We start from the raw sequence: 24,469 nt of genomic DNA, 5'->3' as shown, positions 1-24,469 counted from the left end.
ATTTCCTTCACAGCCAGGAGAAATACTGTGTTTTCTTGAAAAATGAGGTTATGCCGGGAAGGGGGTCACTTTGGCAGGAAGCAGAGTGAGACAGACCTTGGCCGTGTCCCACAGGAGCAGTTTCCCTGCTGTGCTTGCCCTCGTGGCCCACCGCAGGTGGCCGGGGTGTTGCCGAGGGGCAGCACGCTGGAGATGTCTGCTAAGGACCAGCTGAGCTGGAGGCACCTGCGCCAAGTCGGGAGGGGTCTGGAACCCTGCAGGAATGGAGCTGCACATCGCCCACCCCATCCACCCTAGCCTTCTCTTTTTTCTGCCTTTCCCTGGATTCTCCTCTATCTCCTTCCCTCCCTCCTGTGTCAGCCCCTTCCCTTTCCCTCCCGGCAGTGCCAGGAACCAAAAGGACTTCGCACACCAAGGCAGCGCTCGCTCCCCGCTCCTTCCCGCAAACCTTGGAGCCGCCGAAGGGAGAACTGAATACTCCGGTCTTATCTGCGAGGGAAGGCAGGCTCGGTGGGCAGGGTTTGCGCGAAAGCTGCTGGCTTATAAGCAGCCGGCAGCGGAGGCAAAGCTGTCTCGGAAGGCACCGAGCGGGGCCCCCTCCGTGCAGCGCTCCCGCCGCGATGCCCGCGGCGCTGGGGCTGCTGCTCGGGCTGAGCCTGGCAGGTGCCCTTCAGCCCGGCCTCGAGCCCCCCCAGCATGAGCCCACCGAGGAAGGGGCCACCCGCTTCGCCAGAGACTACAACAGCACGGCCGAGCTCGTCCTCTTCGAGAGCGTCTCGGCCAGCTGGAATTACACCACCAACCTGACGGCGGAAAATGCTGCTCTGCAGGTGGGTGGCGGGACAGGGGCGATGCCACCACGGGGGCGTCCCCAGCAGTGGGGACTGGGGGGCTGGGTCACGGTGGAGACACTTGGTGTGGTTCCCTTTCTCCCTGCGTGCTCCTGTCTCAGCATCTCGGAGTGGCAAACCAGGGCTGGGACTTGTAGTCCAGGAGCCGCAGGGTTTTGCCCCAAATTGGTTTTCAGGGAGACTCTGCCCAAGAATGACAGCTCTAGTCCCAGAGCAGAGTCAAGGTTATTTTTAGGGGTGATTCCCTCCTCCCACCACCTTCCACTTGCCCCCTTTGCAGAACTGGGCCAGGTGTCAATTGTCCCCGTCCCTGCCTGGTGTCACCACATCCCAGTGCTGAGGGTTTTAGTTCGGGGCAGACACCAGGAGCCCAAAGTGCACAAGCAGCTGGGTGGCATTAGGACTGAGGCTGCCACCTCTTGTCCCCGTGTCCTCAGCCCACAGGGACTGGGTCAGTGGTGGGAAAGCAGCCCAGGCTATAGGGAATAGACATCAGCCCAGGTACACGCATACCTGGCAGACATCGCACAGGCACGTTTGTGTCTTCCCAGGGGTTTGCTAGTGTCCGGGTTGTATTTAGTGGAGCAGGGAGCTGGAGCAACTCCGGGTCTGCTTTCGGTCGGGTGAGCTGCAGCCCAGCCTAGGCCAGGGGATGGCAGTGCCTGGGCAGGCTGCGGTGGTTCCCTGGCCCCAGCAGTGCTCGAGGAGCTGCCGGTGGCCCCAGCGTGGTGTCACGGACAAGTCGCTGCACGCAGCGTGGGGTACATCTGCCAGTCAGATGGCTGAGGGTGCACAAGGGCAGTGCAGCCCCTACGTGACCGTGGTGTGTTCGGCGATCCCAGAATCGCACAGGAGTTGCCACACGTTGCCCTGAACCCTACAGATCCCGCCGGGATGGGAGCACAGTGTGCCCTGTGCAGGAAGGAAATGCATCTTCCTGCACAGGGGAAAGATCACTGCCAGGTCCGGCCACTGCCAATTTGGCAGGACACTGAAGAGGGCCTAGGTGCCCCTCCAGCCCTTTTTGTCGAGCTGATGTGGTGTCTGGGCAGGCACCCAGCTCCAGCTGCAGATATGGAGGGGCTGGAGACCCTGGGGCAGAGCAGGAACATCCTAGCTATACTGAGTCCAAAATTAGGGCCAGGAGAGCACCTTGCATGGACTTTTCTCAAAAGGCATTTCCAGACCAGCTTTCCCCTCTTTGATGTGCTATTAAATGTATGAAGATCATGTCCAGGAGCTCCCTGCAATGTCAAAGCTCCTAAGCCAGAACAGGTAGAGGAGGGGACCTGAACCCCTGAGCTCAGTCTATGATGGGGCAGCAGGGAGGTGTGGTGGGATGGGGAGTCACTGACTGCTAAAGGAATAACAACTAACAGCAGGACCCAAAAGGCTGCATTTGGGGAATCTGGGAGAGCACTGGGCCAGGTGAACCCTATGCATCCGTAACACAAGAGGGGCTGAGTCAGGCCACCAGTGCATGGGCAGCTCTGGGGCTTGGGACAAAAGGGAACCCTGGGACAAAGGGAAATGAAGATAGGAAGTCAAAGGCAGGGGCAGGGATGTACAGAGGGATGCTGGACAGACAGACAGATGTACCATCTTTCACAAGCTGGGATTCTGGGCAAGAGGCTGGCAGTGGGGCTTGGGGACTGCTCATGTTTGGGTGCAGAACTACTGCAGATGCCTGGGCCAAGACAGTCCCCGTGTCCTGAGCTGCATCCTGAGTCTTCACTGTGCACCCACAAGCAGGGAGGGACGGGGTGGAGGTTTTGGTAGGGAGTCTTTGAGGCTGTGGGTGTCAAGGGGCATCTGAGCCCCCTGCAGGGGCATCCCCTCCAGAGAGAGATCCCAGGCGTGGGGGGGAAGGGCCAGGACTGGTGGGCATGGCCATGGCAAGGGGGTCTCAGGCAGCACCACTGGCCTCAACTCACTCCACTGGAGCTGTCAGGAGAGTTTAGGGTACAATTTGCCTGACTAAGCACAGACGCCTGTTCAAGGAGAAGACAAAACACAGCTGAACTCTGCTTCCTCCAGCTCTGCATGGGGTCTGGGAAGGGGTAAAGGCATCTCCTGTTTAGAGGGGTGATGCAAGAGCAGGGTGTCTGTGGGGCTGGCATGTCCTGGCATGCTGAGGGACTGGGGCCAGATGATACCAGTGATGCTGTGGGCACTGGGATGTCCAGGGGAGGCGGTGGGAGCAGTGCTGGGTAGCCAGGGGCACCTGGCACTTATGTCATTCCCACCCCCGTGTCCCACAGCTGCATGGGTATCTGCCCTGGGCAGCCTCCAACTCTGCCACACCGCAACTCCCTTCCTTCCCTGCTGCCTGCTGAGGGAATGTGAAGATTAAAATAAAACAAACCAGGCGTGTTGGAGCCAGGCTAAAAATGCCACAAGTCACAGATAATGAGCTCCATAAATCACACCAGGATGGCACATGGACACTCACCAGGCACTCTGCACCATCTCACTCCACCTGTACTGGGCCAGGACACTCTTAAAAGATCAGAGCTTCCCAAAAATACAGCTGACACTGTATCAGGCTGGGATACAACCACCTGCAATGCACCCCGTTCCAAAACCGCAGCCATAGCTGCAGCTGCCTAAATAACACCCCATAGTGCCAGCAGCTTACTGCCAGCCCATGGCCCCAGGAAGGGAGACAGGCTGGCTGGAGTTGGGTGGCAGTGAGACACCCCAAACTGGGGACTCAGAGCAAATGGGTGAACCCCAGATGTGTCATTTTCAGGTCACAGGGTGCAGGTAGCTGATTGAGAAACATAGAAACAGAAGTGTACAGACACACTTACAGGACATACAGGAAGGAGAAAGGTGAATGTGGCACTTCTATAGTTATCTCTTGAGCTTCTGTGAAAGTGAGAAGCAGCAGGAATAGAAATAAAATTAAGCCAGATCTCAGAGCTCCTTCCAAAACTATGGACCAGCAGATGTCAAAGTCAACCTAGGAGCACCCAGACACCCTGACCACATGGCCTGGACACCCAATCCCAGCATTCCCATCCCATATGAGACCCTGGAGCTCCCTCCAGGACACCCTCACAGAACATCCTCGTGGGTGCTCGTCAGGAGCTCCACAGGTGAGCAGGGGCTGCAGACACTGCTGTGCCAGATGGAAGCTGCTGTTTCTATCCATGGGTGCCATGGACTGGGGACAGCCCTGCCTGTCACCCCATGTCCTGTCACCTCTGACTCCCACAAGCCCTCATGATTTTGCCTCTGGCCCCCAAACCATTGCCTGGGTGGTGGCATGTCCGAGGGCTGGTCCTGAGCCCCCATGTCCCCTCTCACCATGCAGGTCAAGGCATCACTGGAGGAGCAGAACTTCACAGAGTTATGGGGGAAGAAAGCCAAGGAACTCTATGGTGACAAGTGGAATAACTTCAGTGACCCCCAGCTGAGGAAAATCATTGGATCCATCCAGACCTTGGGACCCTCCAACCTGCCCCTGGAGATGAGAGAGCAGGTAGGCAAGGTGATGGCAAAGCCCTGAGTATGTCTGGGGCGCTGTGAAATGCCTTAGAGGGATTTTTTGCAAGCATCCAGACTCTGCTGCTGACCTGTTGCATTTTGGAGGGTGTCACAGGCCTCTACACAATAATAGAGAAGATGGGGTGCTCTCTTCAGGGGATGTGGGGTGCCTTCTGGCCCTATTAGCCAGCCCTAACCGTATCTTGGAGCTATCCCCGTAGGAACTGGAGATTTCCTGCTTACACAGAGCAGTCTTGGGCATCACCTGGAGACCAGCCAGGCTGTGCCCATGGCTGGAGCCAGCTGTCTCAACCCCTCTGGGCTCATCAGGTATGCAGCCCCCTGAAAAGAAGGGCTGATGCAGCTGCCTGGCTCCTGGGTCCCCCCGTCAGACAAGGAATGCTGTGCCTTGGTGACACAGTTCTATACTAGGGACATCAGGACATCCTGAGCCTTCCCCATCATGCTCTTGAGCTTTTAAGGCAGTTTACCTGAATTTTGATTTCCATGCATGAAAATATTGCCCAGGCTGAGGCTGGCAGCCACTCTGCTCTACATGAGCACAGGGACAGGCACTTCCATCCTGAGCCACAGCTCCCTGACAGCCATTCTCAGCAAAACCCTGGCAAAGTCTAGTGATGCAATCCCTTCCGGAGAACTGTCGGCCCCGGTTCCTTCCAGGAAACCCATCCCTGCCTTCTCCCAAATAACAGACAACATCATGTCTCCTCCCTGCACATCACTCATGTCTCGCCCATCCCTGGGCAGCTCTATCCCACAGCCACCATTGTCCCCATCTCCATCCCCTCTGCACAGCTGGAGCAGAGGAATGGGAGTGGAGAAAGGGACGGAGCAGAGGAATTTCCTTCCCTGGGAATGGGCTTCCCAGGCATGTTCCAGGAAACCTCCTGTTGCTATTGTTTGCTGTTGTTGAAGTTCACAGAAATAAATCCCCCTCATCCTCCTGCTTTTCTTCCTATTTTTTTAAGCCATTTAGATAAACAGCCTGTGCTGCAGCCCCACTGACAAACAGCTTTATAAACAGCCCCTCTCTGAAGCCTGGCTGTGCAAGGATAGTCTGCCCCAAAGAGCCTCCCTGCTCCCACCATGCCAAAACCCTGAGTGACAACACACTTGTCTCACCAAAACTGTGCTGTATAAACACACAAATCTTTCCCCACATCCATCTGGACACACACACTCCAGAGCTGGGAAGCCTGTAGATCCTTTGTGAAGGGCTGTTCCTGTCCCCTTGCAGCCTCAACATCCTTTCCTTTCCTACAGTATAACACCATCCTGAGTGACATGGACAAAATCTACTCCACGGCCAAGGTGTGCCTGCCCAATGGCACCTGCTGGGATCTGGAGCCAGGTATGGTCCCTGTCCCCTTGATCCTGCCAGCTGCTGAGCATCCCATAACCATGACTTTGTCCCCACATCCTTAGTGGGTTGGGGCTGGCATATGCTACTCTTACTAATCAGGATTGTCCCAGTGTGAGGATGGGCACTTGGGTCTGGTGTGGTGGTGGTGGCACCTCAGCAGAGCTGTGGCATATGCCTCCCTCCCCTGCTGCTTTCTTATGTTCTACCTGTCCCCTTTGTCCCAGACCTCTCGGACGTCATGGCCACCTCTCGCAGCTACAAGAAGCTGCTGTACGCCTGGGAGGGGTGGCACAACGCTGCGGGGAACCCGCTGCGCCCCAAGTATGAGGAGTTCGTGAAGCTGAGCAATGACGCCTATAAGATGGATGGTACAAATCGTGCAGATCCCCAGGGAACTGGGGTGGAAATCGGGACTGGGACACTGGGATGCCCTACTGCTCTCCCCACCCCACATGCAGCCAGGCATCCAACTTCTATTTCCCAAGTACCAGCACTCTGGGGAAGGGGGAAAAGTCCTGCTGTCAATCCCTGCTCCCACCTTTTGGGGATGGGTAGTGGGGGCAGCCATCGGGGTCTGGAGACAGACGTCTTCCCTGTGTCCCTGGTAGGATTCAATGACACAGGCAGCTACTGGCGCTCCTGGTATGACTCAGACTCTTTTGAGAAGGATCTGGAGCGCATCTACACCCAGCTGGAGCCACTCTACCTCAACCTGCATGCCTTTGTCCGGAGGAAGCTGTATGATCACTATGGGCCCAAATACATCAACCTGAAGGGTCCCATCCCTGCTCACCTCCTGGGTAAGAGATGAGACTCCCCCAGCCTGTGCCCAGGGGTGCTGGTGGTGTCAGAGGGGCACACACAAGGCCAGAGAGGTCCCAGAAATCTCTGTGTTTCTCTTCTGACCTGCCACCAGCTCTACTCTAGCTATTTTCTCTTCTCAGGGAATATGTGGGCTCAGCAGTGGAACAACATCTATGACCTGATGATCCCCTACCCTGAGAAGCCTAACCTTGATGTCACGAGCAGCATGGTGCAGCAGGTGATGGGCTGAGGGACTCATTGAGGGGACCAGGGAGAAAAAGCAGAGGGTATTGCCAAGGCTGGCCCATGACATTGACCTCATGGGAGTAATTTCTCATACTTGTACAGGGGACAGCAGAAAACCCAAGTTTGGGAGGGGAAGGGACAAAGAAGTTATCTTACTCCATCTCTGGCAATGACCAAAGAGGCAGCAGGTGGACAAAAGCAGGCAGTGCACTGGGACTGCTGCCAGTCCCCAGGCTGGGGGCCGCGTTGCTGCATTCACACCATCACACAGCTCCAAGCACGTCTTGGGTATCAGTCCTGCTCCCTGCTGCCCTTGCTGAGCTCCAGCACCACTGCTTGGTACTTTTTAAGGATGTTCACACCAGTTCTGTGGCTGGGCCTCCCCATCACAGAGAGAGGGGCAGGACGTCAGTCCCTGGGAGCAACTCGCCTCCTTCCCACAGTGCTGGGGGACCATTGGAGGCAATGCCCAGGGCACAGGCAGCCCCTTCCTCAGCCATAACCCACTGCCTGCTGCCCACCAGGGTTGGAATGCCACCCACATGTTCCGAGTCTCAGAGGAGTTCTTCACCTCCCTGGGGCTTCTGGAGATGCCCACTGAATTCTGGAAGAAGTCCATGCTGGAAAAGCCGACAGATGGGCGGGAGGTGGTGTGTCATGCCTCAGCCTGGGACTTCTACAACCGCAAGGACTTCAGGTCTGTGGGGACATGCAAGGACTCAGGGCTACAGGGCGAGACCCTCCCCTATCCCCCTTGAGGATCACCCTTTTGGATACCCCTAGCCTGGCCATGCAGCCCAATATGGTGCTTTCTGAGGTGAGATCTGGACTGGCAATGCTACCCTGTCTTCCCCTCCACTTTCCCTTACCCTGTGGGGTGTTGTCAACCTCTCTGGGACTGTGGGGAGTCCTTCCTGTCAAGGGAGTGTACAGGCAGCCAGGGTCCCTCACTCGGCTCAGGCAATGCTGTTTTCACACGGCAGGATCAAGCAATGCACGTCAGTGACCATGGAGCAGCTGTTCACAGTGCACCATGAGATGGGCCACATCCAGTACTACCTGCAATACAAGGACCAGCCCGTGTCCTTCCGCAGTGGGGCCAATCCTGGCTTCCATGAGGCCATCGGCGATGTCCTGTCCCTCTCTGTCTCCACTCCCAGCCACCTCAAGAAAATTGGCCTCCTCAGCAGTGCTGCTGAGGATGAAGGTATGACAGCTGGGTGACCTGGAGGGCACTGACACTGCCTGTGGCACTGGGCAGGGTTTGAGACATGCCAGGGTGGGTTGCAGTCTGGCAATACAGCCCAGAGCTGCCACAATCCCTTCTCATCTCCATGGTTCAGGTAGGACTTTTAGTCTCCATGGGTCTATGCACAACCCTTTCTTGTTTCCGTGGGTCCATGTAGAGCCCTTCTTGGCTCTAGTCTCTTCACTCCTGAGGCAGGAGGGATGTCCTCTAGAGCTTGTCTGTCTCTTTCCCTTCACCAACAGAGCCCAAACTGGAAAACAACATTTTTGTGCTTCATTGGATTTGACCTTTACAGCACTCCTCCCTCCCTCTCCAAGAAGCATCCACCACTGCAGCTCCTGGTGTGGCTCTGTGGAGGTGGCACCAAGCACTTCCATGCACAGTCATGAGGGTTGTTAGTGGGTGACATGTCCGGCTGGTACAACAGGGCAGGACTTGTCGCTGTAGGCACTGCCCAGCTTGTCAAGAGCCTCATCCTCCCACCTGACATCCCTCAGCCAACACATCAAAGCAGATGGTAGCAAAGGAAATTGAGCACTCCCAGACCTGCCCCAGGCGGCTGCTTGGAGGAGGAGGGACAGTCTTGGGATCCTCCTGCTGTGTCATTAAATAAGTTTTATGACAAGAAAGACATCACAACAGCCAAGAGCATTGGGCCAGTGCTGCATAAATACAATGAAGCAGATGGTCTCTGCCTCAAGCCATTGCTACCTGACTTGCCAGCCCTTGGCAGCCAGGCCATCATAGTGATGGCAGCCAATAGCCCATCAGGGCAGTGCTGCCAACTACTCTCTGACCCCACAGCTTCAGCTGCATCTCCAGCAGGTCTTTCTCCAAACTTCCTTCCCCAAACTTCCTTGAGGGAAAAAGCATATGTCACCATCCCCTTTGCTACTCATGATGCGGTGGTGACTGTCCTAGAGTTTACTCTGGTTCTGAGTCTAAACCATCAGAGCCTTTGCAATGGTGTGACTGCAGACTAAACTCCCCCAAACCCCCTCACCTTGAGGACCCAGGTTGGAAGTGTGAAGAATTGCACTCACCAGAGACCTTTTAACTTTGAGAGCTGGGCTAAGGGTAAGGGGACACCACACTTGTCACTATCACTGTCCCCACTCAGTAACAGGCACATGTTGCCCCAGGTAGTAACTGTATCTACAGAAACCTCCTGTGTCCTACACAGCCTTCTCTAGAAGCAAGGTTGCATGTTGAAATGCTGTCCCCATTTCTCATCCGGATCTGTCCACCTTCTTGCCCACTAAAATTCCGGTGCCTGTAGTGCTGTCTATGCAGACTCCTTTCCAGCCTGGTTCAGGCTCTGTTTCATGCAGAGAGCAATATCAACTACCTGCTGAAGATGGCCCTGGAGAAGATTGCCTTCCTGCCCTTTGGCTACCTCATCGACCAGTGGCGCTGGAATGTGTTCAGTGGCCACACGCCGCCAAGCCGTTACAACTATGACTGGTGGTATCTGAGGTAGGGAACAGTCACCAAAGGTGTGTGGGGGTGTGGAAGCTGGGGATGTGCAAAGAAGGGAGGCAAGAAAGCAGAAAGGAAAGAAAAACTGTAAAAGTAGTCACAGAGATGGTTGCAAGAACAATGGATAGATGGGTGGGTGTGTAGAATAGGATGGATGGATGGATGGATATATATGGCATCATGCTCTAATTGTGTGTATTTCTTCAGCACTGTGCCAAGCCTTCCCATTCTTTGACTAGATTCTTCTGATCCCTTATTATTCCTATGCTCAGGCTGTTGTTCTCTGCTGTCCACAGAACCAAATACCAGGGTATCTGTGCTCCAGTTCCAAGGAATGAAAGCAACTTTGACCCTGGAGCAAAGTACCACATCCCGGGGAACACTCCTTACATCAGGTAGAGGAAATGTTGGCAAGGGGGCCAAGGTTTGGGGTGCAGTGGGTGGGGGATCACCTCTGTGGGCAGGGACTCATAGACATAGAGATCTCCCAACACTGGGGACCACAAATGGTGAGGTTGAGCTCTTGGCTTGTCTGCTTCCCGTTGTCCCCAGTTCTAACCTTCATGGGCTTCCTTGGCAGGTACTTTGTGAGCTTCATCCTCCAGTTCCAGTTTCACAAGGCACTGTGCAAGGCAGCCAACCACAACGGTTCCTTGCACACCTGTGACATCTACAGGTCCAAAGAGGCTGGAGCCAAACTCAGGTGGGGACGGAGGAGGGTGAGGAAAATCATCATGGGTAGATGAGTGCATGGAAGCCGATGGTGTGCAAAGGAAGGAAAGAAAAAAGGAAAAGTGAACTGGAGAAAAAGGCAGGAAGGAAGGCAGGAAGGGAGGAAGGGAGGAAGGACTACAGGGAAGCACTGGGGTGGGGTGAGTGGTCCTCACCAGAGTATTGCTATTGTCCCAATCATGAGCTCCCACCCAGACAAGAGGTCACTAAAGCACAGCTGACTCCTGTTGATTGGGTGTTAAATGCATGAATGTGTGACAGGGAATTCTCAGTTCCCACATGCAGGACAGGCAGTGGCTTCCAAGGCAGTTCCCAGGTTCATGTCCCACTCAGGAACAGCATCTTCAACCCTTAAGAAGCTGAGATACTATCATTGCTTCACTCCCATCCATTCCCGGGCTTCATGCTGACTCTTCTGCTCCTCCACAGGGAAGTGTTGAAAGCTGGGTCCTCGAAGTCATGGCAGGATATCCTCTTGAATCTCACTGGCATGGGTCAGATGGACGCTGCTCCCCTTCTGGAGTATTTCAGCCCTGTCACCAAATGGCTTCAGGAGCAGAACAACAAGACCAACGAGGTCCTGGGCTGGCCTGAGTTTGACTGGCGTCCCCCTGTCCCTGAAGGCTACCCTGAAGGCATTGGTAAGGCTGCAGCTCCATCCCGGGTCCGGGGAGGGACAGGAAGAGGTCCCCCAAGGGACATCATTAATCCACAGGCAGGCTGTGTATGGGGTGGGTGGGGTGGTCCCCATACCAGGAAAGAGAAATAGCCAGCTCCAGTGAAATTCCACAGGGTGTTGCGTCCCAGGAGGCAGGTGCCATTGTCTGAAGCTGTGTAATGATGTCATCAGTCATGGTGTGAAGAGTTTCTCTTCTCAGCTGTGTCCTTTGTGCTCACGTGGGAGAGTCTAGTGCATGCAACTTGTCCTGTTGTCCCTTCCTCTGTCCGAAGGGACACCCCAGCAGGGCACCTCTTCCCTAATTTCTTAGCTCAGCCTGCTCCCAAGCTGTGGCATCCTTCAATGGACCTGCAATTCTGGGAAGAGCTTAACTATGGCTTCTCCATGGGATAGTGCTCTTGCAACTCTCCTGACCTTTCTCGTCTCTTCCCCCACTTATTTCCTCCTCTAGACAAAATAGCAGATGAGGCACAAGCTAAAGAGTTCTTGTCTGAGTACAACACCACAGCTGAGGAAGTGTGGAATGCCTACACCGAGGCATCCTGGGCCTACAACACCAACATCACCGACCACAACAAGGAGATCATGGTATGGGAATGACCCTGGGGCTGTGCTGGGAGAGCCAACAGCCAGAGAAGGCAGCTGGTACCCAGAGCACATTTCACAGAAGCCCTGAAAACCAGGGCAGCCTCTGCCCCTCATAGAGGGATAACATTCTCACCCAGGAGGTGTGTTTTCCTTGAAAACCCTCATCATCCAATGAGGTACCCACAAAGGCAGCTATTGGGAAGGTGTCAGTCCTGGGATGCCAGATGGTATTTCTAGTGGTGGCCTGTGTCTTCTCCCTGAAGTAATTCCTCTTCTCTCATTGTAGCTGGAGAAGAACTTGGCCATGTCCAAGCACACCCTGGAGTACGGCATGAGGGCCAGGCAGTTTGACACCTCAGATTTCCAGGACCAAAGTGTCACCCGCATCCTCAAGAAGCTGAGTGTCATTGAGAGGGCAGCCCTACCTGAGAATGAGCTGAAGGAGGTGAGTGGCAAGGGGACAGAGCAAGAGAGGGTGTGAGAGAGTGATGACTCTATGTGAGAGACACAAGTTTCTCTCAAAATTTAAGAAATGCCACTGGGCAGCCACCATCTGCCTTGAAAAAGGTGATAGCTTGGTACATTCTACACAAAGCCAAAATCCTTGTCTTCAGGGTATCCCACCCAAACATTGCCTATCCCAGGCTGCAGAGGGGCCTGGATGTTTGGGTGACAATGGCACAATGCTTGTTGGCCCCAGGCCCTCTAGTATTGACTCCATGTTGCCTCTGTGGGAGTGACACTTGGAAGTGTCACTTGGAGTGATCTTGGAAGGGACCAGAGTAAAACACACAAAAATCTCGATGGGCTGGGACATCCTCCAATATCAGGAGCAAGGATAACCAGTTTATATACTCTGATTTCCTTTGCAGTATAACACCCTTCTCTCAGATATGGAGACCACATACAGCGTGGCCAAGGTCTGCAGAGAGAACAAAACCTGTCACCCATTGGATCCTGGTAAGATCTAGCAGGGTGTCCCACAGGGCATTGGCACTGGCCCAGAAGAAAGGGATTTTTTTTAATTGGGGCATGAAGAATGGCCATGAAAGGTTCTTTCAGCTTCTCTGTGATGGTCCCCAAGCAACACATTGGGTATAGAACCATTGCGCCTGTTCAGCCCATCCAACAGCATCACAGTGGCTTCATTACTCTCTCTTAGACCTCACAGACATCATGGCCACCTCTCGGGACTATGATGAGCTCCTCTTTGCCTGGAAGGGCTGGCGGGATGCTTCTGGGAAGAAGATGAGGAACAACTACAAGCGATACGTGGAACTGAGCAACAAGGCAGCCGTGCTCAATGGTCAGTGCCCTGCTCCCCTTGAGCCCACCACGACCCTAACTCCCTGTGAGCAGAGGATCGGGCTCTTCATACAGGTGGGGGTCAAAATCCTAAGGGTGTGGAGGTCTCACTAACTCCCAGGAGATCTACTGTCTCACAGATATGGAGGGACCTGGAGTGTCTGAACAGCAAGACAGAGTTTTGTCCAAGAAGGACAATGTCTGACAACTTCTGCTCTTGCCCTACCACAGGCTATAAAGACAACGGGGCCTACTGGAGATCCCTGTATGAGACATCCACCTTTGAGGAAGATCTGGAGAGGCTGTATCTGCAGCTGCAGCCCCTGTACCTCAACCTACATGCTTATGTACGCCGAGCCCTCTACAAAAAGTATGGTGCAGAGCACATAAACCTGAAGGGTCCCATCCCTGCCCATCTGCTAGGTAAGAGCTCTGTCTGAGCTAAGCTGTGTCTCCCATCAGGTGTGGTTGTCTCTGTGCCATACCAAGAGTTAAAACTTGTCTCTGTTCAGCTCTGGATGATGGGAAAAGGTCCCCTGGGATGGGTCTGTAGAGGCCAATCTGCCCCAGGGAAGGGCAGCACGCTCAGCATGATTTGACCTCTCTTGCGTGGACAGGCTCCTGCCAACATTGCCTTTATGCAGATGGCAGGACCAGGCAAGGCAGGGACCAGGCAGGGTGATCCACCTGTGCAGGAGGAGGGAGTAAGTGGTTGCTCTCCTCTCCCTGTCTCCCTCCTGACATGTGCCATCCTTCTGTGCTTCCCAGGCAACATGTGGGCTCAGTCATGGTCCAACATTTTCGACCTGGTGATACCTTTCCCAGATGCCACCAAGGTGGATGCCACCCCAGCCATGAAAAAACAGGTCAGTGCTTTTCTATTCTGCTCTGGGGAAACCCCTTGGGACTCAGCAACTGCTGGCTCTTGCCATCACCCATGTTAGAGCCAAATGCTCTAATATTGCAAAAAAAAAATCCATGCCTCATCTGTATTCTCCCTACCTTTATATGCCAAGACCTGGATCCAGGTCTAGCTGACTCCAGGAGATCCCCCTGCCCAGAACAAGGCTACCCCTGTCCTCCCATCATTCCACAGCCCCCAGCACCCCATCTGCCTCTCACCAGCTCTCTGCTCTTTCCCCAGGGCTGGACACCAAAAAAAATGTTTGAAGAGTCAGACCGTTTCTTCACCTCTCTGGGCCTCATCCCCATGCCACAGGAGTTCTGGGACAAGTCCATGATCGAGAAGCCATCAGATGGGCGGGAGGTGGTGTGTCATGCCTCGGCCTGGGATTTCTACAATCGCAAGGATTTCAGGTGCCCATGGGGAGCAGATGGTGGACACCACTGATGTGGTGCTGGGGCAGAAAGTGTCTTTGTAGAATAAGGGTACGTGGGCTGATGCCACCACAGTGTATCTTGCTCTGTGGCTGTGGCACCCCAACTATGGCACTTCCCTTAGTACCCAAGATGCTGGCAGGAGTCCTCATGGGGGATGGAGGGCAACCCATGCCTGCCCTGCCCTGCTCTGCTCTGCTCTGCTCTGCCCTGGAGGAAGGAAAAACTGATGAACAGGGAATGGACAGCAGGAGATGCAGGAGGAGGAAGAGACCAACCCAGCGGAGTAGGGCCAGCCTGGCCTGGCATCAGATGTGGGGAGGGGGCACATAAAAAGGAAAAATAGGTCAAGGGGATGTGATGGTTCCTGGAGGTTTTCACACCACCACTGCCCTTCCTTCTCCCTCAACCCTTGTGTCCTGGTCCAGGATCAAGCAGTGCACCGTGGTGAACATGGATGACCTCATCACAGTTCATCACGAGATGGGCCACGTGCAGTACTTCCTGCAGTACAAGGACCAGCCTGTCTCCTTCCGTGATGGGGCCAACCCTGGCTTCCATGAGGCTGTTGGGGATGTCATGGCCTTGTCTGTCTCCACCCCCAAACACCTGCATAGCATCAATCTGCTGGACCAAGTCATGGAAAATGAAGGTGAGCTGGAGGGACAAAGAGCAAATGTGGGGATGCTAATGGGAACAGCTGGAAATGCAAATGGTCAGGAGGGGCTGGACAACATTGAAGGGCTCAGGGTTATACATGGTGGCTTTGCATGAATGGAGGGGACAGGACCTGCTGGGGATATACAGTTCTGGGGCAGAATGACACACAGAGGGAGGAGAGGTGGATACAGCACTGTCCTGCTCACATCTTCACACCCCGAGCAGAAAGTGATATTAACTACCTGATGAGCATCGCCCTGGATAAAATCGCCTTCCTGCCCTTTGGGTACCTCATGGACCAGTGGCGGTGGAAGGTGTTTGATGGGCGGATCAAGGACAATGAGTACAACAAGGAGTGGTGGAACCTCAGGTAGGATTGAATTCAGACCCTTGTCTGGGACAAGGGCCTTGGCCATCATCCCGCTGGGTGTTTTCCCCTTGTGGTCCAGTTGTCTGCAATGGAATGATGAGATACACAACCCTTCCCTCTGTCCTCACACCCCACTATGTTCCTTCCCACTCTACCCCACCTCCTCCTCCCCAAGCTGGCCTGACTCTCCCTCTCTCACCCAGGATGAAGTACCAGGGCTTGTGCCCACCAGCACTGAGGTCTGAAGATGACTTTGACCCTGGGGCAAAGTTTCATATCCCTGCCAACGTCCCTTACATTAGGTGAGCCAGCAGGGCTGGGGCACAAGTGACACCAGTTGGACATAGAAGCAGGATCCCCAGGTCAGAGGCCAGTGATGACACCTTTTTCCATGGCTAGTGGTACCATCCTTTGAGGGCTGGGCAGCTCCAGAGACCCTGACAGAGCTTCAGAGAAGTCTGGATGTAGGGGAATTTCTCCCTATCCAAGGAAGATGAGCTCATCCACTCCAAGAAACATATAATCATTGTGGGAGAAATGGCTTCAGCAGGTTGAACTGAGCTGAAGCAGGTGTAGCCAGCGATGCTCCCCCAGACTGGGACGGGTGCAACCAGAGAATGAAAGGAGCCACATCCTCTCTTGCATAGGCATAGTAAGGTCCAGTCCCATCTCTTCATCCCTCTCTACCAGGTACTTCGTCAGCTTTGTGATCCAGTTCCAGTTCCACCAGGCACTCTGTGATGCAGCTGGGCACAAGGGTCCCCTGCACACCTGTGACATCTACCAGTCCCAGGAGGCTGGGAAGATCTTGGGGTAGGTGTGTGGGCAGGGTGAAGCCAATCCCCAAATACCTTAAAGCCAGCCCAACATGACAGGAGGCAATGCAGCCCCTGGTCATCCCTCCCATCCCATACCTGGGGCAGGGACACCTTGGGCTGGGCGCTGTGATTGCAAAAGCAGCCACTAGATGGTAGCTAGGCCCCTGGCAGGGGGAAGACTCCCTCCTCCTCCTCCCAGCCCCCAGTTCCTTAGGGAAAGCAACCCCCTTGCTTCGAGAAAAGCACCTGCAAAATTAACCCTTTCACCCAGGGACTGCTCTGCATCAGGCTGGATTCACTGGAGGGTTTTAATCCATGCAAACCCCTCTTCCCTCCAAGACAACCATCCCTCCCTGTGCTCCAGGATGGCAGCCTTGTGGTTCTGGGGTGTCAGACTGTACCCAGGGATGCTGATACTAAGAGTCCCAAGGGAAAGGGAGGGGCTGGCAGCCAAGAGAGTGATGGGGAATACATTGGAGCTGATTTCTCCTGCCACAGGGATGCCCTGAAGCTGGGTTTCAGCAAGCCGTGGCCCGAAGCCATGCAGCTCATCACAGGGCAGCCCAACATGTCAGCAGAGGCCCTTATGAGCTACTTCGAGCCACTCATGACGTGGCTGGAGAAAGAGAACGAGAAGAACGGGGAGGTCCTGGGCTGGCCCGAGTACAGCTGGACTCCTTACACAGGTATGCAGGGCTCAGCCAAGCACAAAGCACAGCACGTCCACAATTCGCCAAGGCTCTGCCCTCACTAGGGTCAGAATGAAATGGAGCTCTCTTGGTTCCCCTTGGCCATCACAAAAACCACAAGGTCTTTGGATGATTCTCCTTGATTCCTCAGGGAGCTCAGGCCAAAGGGCATCCAAGAGACCAGCAAAGGTGACCCAATATACCACAGCCCAGAGCCCCCAGCAACAACCACGTCTCTTACTTCTCTCCTTTCCAGCCCAAGATGACTCCAGCAAAACTGATTTCCTGGGAATGTTCCTGACCAAAAGTCAAGCCACAGCAGGTGGCTGGGTCCTGCTCGCCCTGGCACTCATCTTCCTGATCACCACCATCTTCTTGGGTGTCAAGTTCTTCTCAGCCAGGAGAAAGGCCTTCAAATCCAGCTCAGAAATGGAACTGAAATAAGGCAGCCACCAGCAGGGCAACATAGACAGGGTGCAAGCATGGGCACTTGGCCAAGCTGGCAGCCATGCCGTGGGCACACTTGCCAAGGAAGCCATGAGTTTCCACAACCCAGGATTCCTCTCTCCTATCAGGTCAGACATTCCTTTCCACTATGCAAGAGCCAGAGCAGAGAAGAGCTATTTATTTGTCAATGTCTGAATCAGGGGAAAGAGAAGTTCAGGCTCCGGCAGGCACGGAGCCATCAGAAGCTGCCCCTGTCCCCAGGGCTGGAGCTAGTCCAGCCTGGTCACCCACCAGCCAATTCTGATCTGTGGGCAAAGCCACGGAGACTTGAGTGACAGAGGGCAGTTTGGGGAGGGATGGAGCACATCCTGGTTTGCCTTCTGCCCAGCTGTTTGCTTGCATGGATGAAAAATAAACCTATGTCTTGTCATCCTTTGAGCAGCAGCTCAGCTTCTTCTTGCACGTGGGCTGGAGGCTCAGTGGAATAAGGCTCTCAAGCAGGAGAGCTGCCACCCCAAGCCAGTGCAAACACAAATCCCTGGGGAACAGCCTGGCTCTGGGGCAACATAACTGCAGCATCCAGCTTCCCGCCCTCCCCATCTGAAAGATCAACATCCCTTTGCAGCATCTCCATCCTCCCCTGAACTGCAGCTCCCATCAGAGCTGACAGCTCGTGGGTTCAGTGCAGCACATGCCTAAGGGAGGGGCTGAATCAGGGCCAGGAATCCCCAAAGTCCAGACATGAACTGTTTAAAGGGCTGGGGGGTCACCAAGCCCAGGATGGGACAAGGTTGGAGCTCACGAGTGCTGTGACTCCAGCACTCAATGACACATTTACGTAAGAGCCGGGGGTCCAAGGTCAGCGATCGCCTCCTGCCCTCCAGCTCCTGATTATCTTAGGATCAGCTGTGCCTGAGCCCCCCGCCCCCACCGCATCCTCCCCATCTCCGGCCTCGTCTTTCTTCTGCTTCTGTAAATAAAACTTCCTATTTGTTCTGCAGTGATTAGGTGCAAAACTAATCCCAGGCTGGGGATTATTGTAGCCTTAAAGAGCTGTGATCTGCTGCAGCCCGAAGCAGCAGGGGAAATGAGGGGATCTGGATGACCCGTCCTTCTCCCATCCCATGGCCCGTGCCCTCGGTCATGTCTTACTCCGGGGAGCTGAAGCTTGGGAGCGGCTTGTTGCACCTGGCAGACGAGCAGAAGGCAGGTGTCTGCCCGCCCACGCTCGGCTGTTTGTTTGCTTTTCCTGCTCCTCGAGCACAGGACGCCCACGGGGAGCAGCCCGGGCGCCCTCGTCCTGCTGCGGTGCCCAGACCCCAGGAGCAGCGGCCCCAGACTCGGTGTCCTCCCCTCGCCACATCCTGCTGCATCTGCTTTATATCCCGGCACACCAGGCTCCCTCCTCTCCCCCCTTCCCGGCAGTGCGTTGCTCATGGAGCAGAGACCTGGCACGGTGAGAGCTGAGTTGGAAGCCAAGTGTATTTTCATCCTGGGAAAGCAGGCTGGTGCAGGTGCCCTGCATCCAGCTCAATTCCTCACTGGTAAATTTGAGCTCCTTGGCTCCTTTCTGCCCCATTAGAGGAGGAAAAGAGGTCTCCAAGATCATCAAGATCCTGCAAGTTTCATGAAAATTGCTTTCTGGAGAAGAGGATTAAAAAAAAATTTAAAAAGAGCCACACTGAACACTGTCACTCAGGGAGTGCAACATTAACTCAGCCAGACACCGGAGAATCCAGAGAGGAGCTGAGTTTGTCCTACCATGGACACGAGGGCGAGTGGAGGGTGCACTGAGCTGTGTCCAGAGGCAGACAGACAGCCCAGGCCCACCAGCCATGCAGAAGACAGAAGCAGACATCAGACTCCTTCAGCACAGGTCCAAGCTCTGTGCAGCAGGTGGGATTGGACACCAGCCAACCTTTCACACGGGGCCAAGGTCCACACAGCAGATGGGATGGGGTTGGACACCAGGCTACCTTCAACACAGGTGCAAAGTCCACCCAGGAGTTGGGGCTGGACACGAGGTTATGCCCAGCCCAACCCAAGGGGAGGCTGAAGGTCCCACCTTGAGCTCAGCTGGAGCTTCTTGGCTGACATGGGGGGCCTGGCTGAAACTTCTGAGAGCAGTGAGGGCCAGCCCAAGTGAGGTGCCCCAAGGGCTCTGCCAAGCCAGTGGCAGTGTTTTACAAGATAGCTTTAAACCAAGGATGATTTCCCTTCCCCGTTGTGATAACATCTGGAGAGATTTTGCTGCCTTCTGGCTTCTGCATCATGCTTGCAGCTGAAATTAGGAGGCTCAGCAAAATCACTCCCTAAGGAGTAAAAAGAAATGTAAAAGCAGAAAAAAAGGAGGAGATTCCCCCTCAATTCACAGAGCTCCTAGAGGGGAGCTCAAGAGAAGTGGGTACAGAGGCTTGGGGGGCTGCTTTGCACCCCCATGCCTGCACATGGAGCTTCCAGAGAAATTTGCTTTAAAATCACATGAATTCAAAGCAAGAAACTCTCTGGGTTCCCTTCCCCAGCACAAGGAGCCTTTGGGCATCAGAAAGCCATTTTTCATATTTTAGGTCCATTATCCCACACAGGAAGGTGTCTGAGGGTTCCCACACCCCACGGTCCCTTGGTGCCGGTGGGGCCTGGCCAAGCCAGGTCTATTCTTAGCCCACGGGTGGCCAGGCAGGAGCAGACAGGGTGCACAGGGCTGCGTTCCTCACATTCCCCTTCCCCAGGGACAAGGAGCGCCTGGAAATACGCAGCCACAGCTTGGCAGCAGCTGGGGGCCATCAGAAGGGGCCACCGTGGGCAAAAGAGAGGGGCGAGGTGGCACTGGGGGAGTCTCAGGGGACAGCAGAATTGTGGAAGAAATGTAGTGAGCTGCAGTAGGGACTGGGAAAGCTGCATCCCTGCAGCTCCCTGCCCTTGGCTTCAGCCCCTGCGAGCTCTGGTCAGCATCATTCTTCCCTCCCCGGTGTTCAAGCAGGGCTGAGTGGTGTAAAGGTGAATTTGGGGGTGAGAGACAAGACCCCATATTCCCCTCTTAAGCAAGTTCAGACTCCTCCCAGCCCCAAGGCTTAGCTAGAATTCCCTACCAAGGGGGACAGGGAGGCATCTCAGGTGACAGGGAGAGAATAGTCCCACATCAAAAGTGCTGGGAACTTGGCACTTGGCTCCTATCCCCCCTTGCCCAGGAGTTTCCAGTCAGACAGAGCCGCTGCAGCCACTGCCAGCACCCCCTTCCCACAGCTGCATCCTGCCTTTCCCTGCTCTTCCCTGCAGCATCACGAGTTATTGCAGCCTGCAGGCCCCATCCATCCTCCTGGCAGGTGAGTCACGAGCCTGCCCCATGCCTCAGTTTCCCCTGCTGTGCAGTGAGGACAGGCAGGATGCCAAGAGAGATGTCATGAACTGAGTGGGCCACGTCCCAGAGCAGAGTCTCCGTGGCTTTTCCTGCCACAAGTGGGAAGTAGCTTTGTCAGGAAACAATGTCTGTGACTTGGTTTAATGTCACTGAGTCCTTTCCAAATTTGCAGTCTCCCTAGGCTGGGAAAGCCCAGGCTGATAAGGGTTTAATTTAGCTGCACATTTTACCCTTGTTTTGGGTTTTTGTTTTATACTTAACAAACAAACAGTGTGGAGGTGAGATCCTGAAGAAATATGCCAGTATTTGGACTGATGAGGCAGAGAAAGGAGCCAGAACAAGAAGCATCCTTCCACCTGCAAAATAAATTTACAGCCCTAATTCCTCCCTTCCTGTGTCACATCTGTGGAGCATCTTCCAAAAGTGAAGGGCAAAGCCATGCCAGGCAGAAGGACACCCGAGAGTGTTTGGGGACAGTCCTGGTGGCTGGAAGCAACTTTGGGGACCATGAAAGCCCTGTCTCTCCCTTCCCAGCTGTGTTTGCAGTGTGGCTCTAATTACAGAAATGTGGAGAAATGTCGCGTCCCGGTTGGCAAACATTTCTGGCAAGCGCCAGCCAACAGCTGCCATGCTGGGATCCAAGTGGGCTCCCATCCCCTCCATCCCACACCTCCCACCCCAAATCCACACCCCATTAAGGCTGCGCCTCCTTTCCCAATGTGCCTGTGCCTGCCCAGGGAAGCCCCTCACTGAGCAGGTGATAATTTCCCACACAGATTATGAATTCCTGCACTCCCAGGAGCAGGGAGGGGGAGGACACCCTTGGGAAGCACCCAGGTCTTCTTTGCCCTTGGAAACCAGGTAGTTTCCCACTGGTTCCCCAGGGTGTGGGAAGGAAGAAAAAAAAGAGGGGGAAAGGAGTAAAACCTCAAAAACATTCAATGAGGAGGAAGAGGAGGAGGAAGGGGGAGAAGTAGAACTGAGTGAGGGAGGAGGAGGAGAGCAGGGCAGAGAGAGAGGATTACTGTTCAGTTAAATTACAGGGAGCCCTTCAGCTGACTTGAACAGCAGGAGAATTTGCCCAAAGACCCCAATTTTTCCAATTTGGAATAAAATGTAAGCACGGGATTAACTACGAGCATATGCTTAAAACCCAGGGAATTGAAAGAAATCTGGGCAAAAGTCCTCCAAAGAGGGCAGAGAGGCAGGGCATGGACTGGCAACTGCACAGATGACCTGGCCCTACAGGGATGCACTGAGGGGACTGAGGAGATGTGAGGGGACTGGAAGAACCAGGGGTACCCTGGGAAGCTCCTGGAGCTTAGTGAATAATAACCTGAAAGAGAATGACATGACTCAACTCCATATGCAAGGGTGGTGTGGGGAAGAGGGCTGGGAAGAGAGGCTCTTCCACCAGCCACGTGCTGCAACAAGACACCCTGGTTGGAGAAAATAGGATCTAAGGGGCCTCACTGCTATGCCTGGAGCAGGAAAAGCCTTTCTGGGGTCATTGCACAGCCCCAGCCCTGGCAGAAGGTCTGGGGGGACCAGGGCTGTACCTTGCCCCATGCCCAGAGCCGTGTTGGTGCCCCCACACTCCACTCTGGGGACCCCACCAGAAGGGCTCTGAGCCAGCACGTGCCCTTTCTATCAGACACATCCTTTTCCACGTGATGTGTCCATGAACATCCTGGACTGATTTATGGGATGAGAGGAGGGCAGGAGGCCAACCTTAAATCCTGACTGCCTGGTGATTAATAATCATAATTACTATCATATTAGCTGTAGTAGTAATAGTTTGCTTTCCTCTGTAGAGCTGGTCATCCAGGAATCTCAGAGAGGTTTTACCAGGCCAAGTGACCAATGTCCCTATTTTCTAAAGGAAATTGCGGCACAGAGCTGTCTCCCTTGAGTCACACAGTATATCAACAAGAAAACAGAAAAGGCAGGAGTCTGGACTCTGTGTCCCTCTCCCTCCCCCATGCTATTAAGCTGCATCTGTGTAATACAGAGCAAAACATCCTCCACGACTCGCAGTAAATCACGGCAGAGGCAGTGTGCAGAGTGGATGGGGGGAGATAATGGGTTTTTCACCCTCTTCAACAATAGAACAAGTTTTTCTGTGTTAGGGAAGGCTGCCTTCTCTGAGAGGTGGAGATAAAAACAGCACTGAGGCTATGAAATGGGCCTGAAGGGGCACCTGCCTTCAGGTTTGCATTGTTTGCCCTAGGACAGGAGGCAACCCAGGCAAACCATGCTGTGGGTCAAATGCCCCACTGGCATGGCCTGGTCCACATGGGCATTATTGAGGTGCACTGGAATAGTAATTGAAAATCCCAGCAAAACACTTCTGCTGATGATAATGGATCGTAATCCTCTTAGACCAATTTCATGCCTGAAAAATCATGCATAACAAAATAATAATAGAAAGCCCCTCAGTGGACACTGTCCTTAGCAGTGGACACAGGAGAAAAGGGTTGGCCAGAGTGGATTTCTCAGGAAGGAAAGGGAGCTGATCCCCTTGGCCTCCACCCCTGAGGTGGGCAGCAGAAGAACTGAATTTGTTTTAGGTCTGAACATCTGCTCTAGCAGTGCAGCATCACCGTGGGACCCTGATATCCCACAGAGACCTGGGCACCCACCAGGGCCCCCGTGTTCTACAGGGCCCACGGGGCTTTCTGTGACCCCAGAGCCCTGGAACCTCCTGTATTCTCCATGTGCACCAGAGCTCCCAGAACACCCCGGACTCTCCCTCAGAGTTCTCAGGACTCGGAACGCTCCATGTTCCTCAAGGATTCTCCGTGCCCACGGAGCCCTGCGCCAGGCCGGGTCGCCCCACGCCAAGCCCCCCCACACCCAAACAGCAGCCAGTCCCCCCTCCCGCCCGCCCCTTCAGCACCAGCGCAGCTGGACAGCGCCAGCTGCGGGGCCCGGCACCCCCGGCACCCCCGACCCCGCAGGAACACCTTGACCTCCTCCCCGGCATTCCCAACATCCCGACAAAACCCCCGCCCTCCTTCCCTTGCACCCCATTTTCACCCCCCGACACTCCCTACTCGGGCCCCTTGCGCCGACCGGCGCCCTCTCCCTTGCAGCACCCCTGCGCCCCCTCCTCAGCACACTCTCCCCTGCTCCTGCGCCCTTGCACCCACAGACACTTCCCCCCAGCAGCACCCCCTCTTCTGCCCCTGCACCTCTGCATCTCCTCCTCCCCCGCACCTCAGCACCACCTGCACGCCCCCCTCCACCCACCACCCCCCGCACCCCAGCGCTCTTCATCACTCCCTCCTCCACCATCCTCCTTCACCATCCCCACCCGTCAGCTCCCGGCACCCCCAGCGCCTCCTCCTCCAGCACCCCTCTCCAGCACCCCTTCCTTCACCACCCCTTCCTCCAGCGCCCCCAGCACAACCTCCAGCTGCACTCCCACCAAATCCCCACATCCACAGCACAACCTCCAGTTCCAACACCCCAACTCTCCAGGACATCCTTTGCCAGCACCCCAAGGACCCCATCTCCGCTCCTCCAAGCACCCCCCATCCCAGCCCCAGAGGGTCTCTCCCTCCACCCTCTAATAATTCCCTCCAGCCTCCTTCACCTCTCGGCCCCCCAGCCCCTCAAGGACCCCAGCACCCACCTGCTTCCCCTGCCCCGCCCCGCGCCCCGCCCGGAGCCCCCGCCCGCGGGGCCGGTGCCAGACGGGGCCGTGCGGGTGCCGGGGGTCCGGGGGAGCCCCGGAGGCCGCCGGGGGTGCGAGCTCCCCGGCCGGCAGCTGTTGCAGCTGACGGCTCCCCCTCGGGCTGGCCGGGGCAGCGGTGACTAAGCACTTTGGGGATTTCTACTCTTATTATTTTATTCTATTATTTTCTCCCGCTTTCAAGCGGGTCCTCCCCCCTCTCTCCCCCGCTTCCCCCTCCCATCCTCATCCTACCCGGCCGCCCCCGCCCGGGGCCGGGCGCGGCAGGGCGGGCTGAGGGGTT

General features: G+C 55.2%; 1 protein-coding gene across 1 annotated transcript; it reads left to right on the top strand.

The window, feature by feature from the left end:
- The first annotated feature begins 60 nt into the window (after nt 1-60).
- On the top strand, nt 61-17,569 carry ACE (angiotensin I converting enzyme). The gene is made up of 25 exons (XM_023942661.2): nt 61-830; nt 4,171-4,338; nt 5,628-5,715; nt 5,952-6,095; nt 6,336-6,527; nt 6,672-6,769; nt 7,302-7,474; nt 7,761-7,984; nt 9,358-9,502; nt 9,802-9,900; nt 10,086-10,208; nt 10,667-10,878; nt 11,368-11,504; nt 11,791-11,949; nt 12,377-12,464; nt 12,667-12,810; nt 13,041-13,232; nt 13,578-13,675; nt 13,954-14,126; nt 14,576-14,799; nt 15,033-15,177; nt 15,381-15,479; nt 15,868-15,990; nt 16,494-16,681; nt 16,941-17,569. The coding sequence occupies exons 1-25, from the start codon at nt 621-623 to the stop codon at nt 17,126-17,128; spliced, it is 3,834 nt and encodes a 1,277-aa protein (XP_023798429.1). The 5' UTR covers nt 61-620; the 3' UTR covers nt 17,129-17,569.
- The last annotated feature ends 6,900 nt before the right edge of the window (nt 17,570-24,469 follow it).

The sequence above is a fragment of the Cyanistes caeruleus genome, chromosome 27 (assembly GCF_971803275.1).
Source record: "Cyanistes caeruleus chromosome 27, bCyaCae1.hap1.1, whole genome shotgun sequence".
Taxonomy (NCBI): domain Eukaryota; kingdom Metazoa; phylum Chordata; class Aves; order Passeriformes; family Paridae; genus Cyanistes; species Cyanistes caeruleus.
The sequence above is the reverse complement of the archived record's forward strand: the minus strand, read 5'-3'. Positions and strand labels throughout refer to the sequence as shown.

Bases quoted from the DNA above. Each gene is read 5' to 3' on its own strand.
- ACE (XM_023942661.2), top strand. From the start codon at position 621: ATGCCCGCGGCGCTGGGGCTGCTGCTCGGGCTGAGCCTGGCAGGTGCC. The intron at 12,465-12,666 runs GTAAGATCTAGC...ACTCTCTCTTAG, and splicing joins CTGTCACCCATTGGATCCTG to ACCTCACAGACATCATGGCC. The intron at 14,127-14,575 runs GTGCCCATGGGG...GTCCTGGTCCAG, and splicing joins TACAATCGCAAGGATTTCAG to GATCAAGCAGTGCACCGTGG.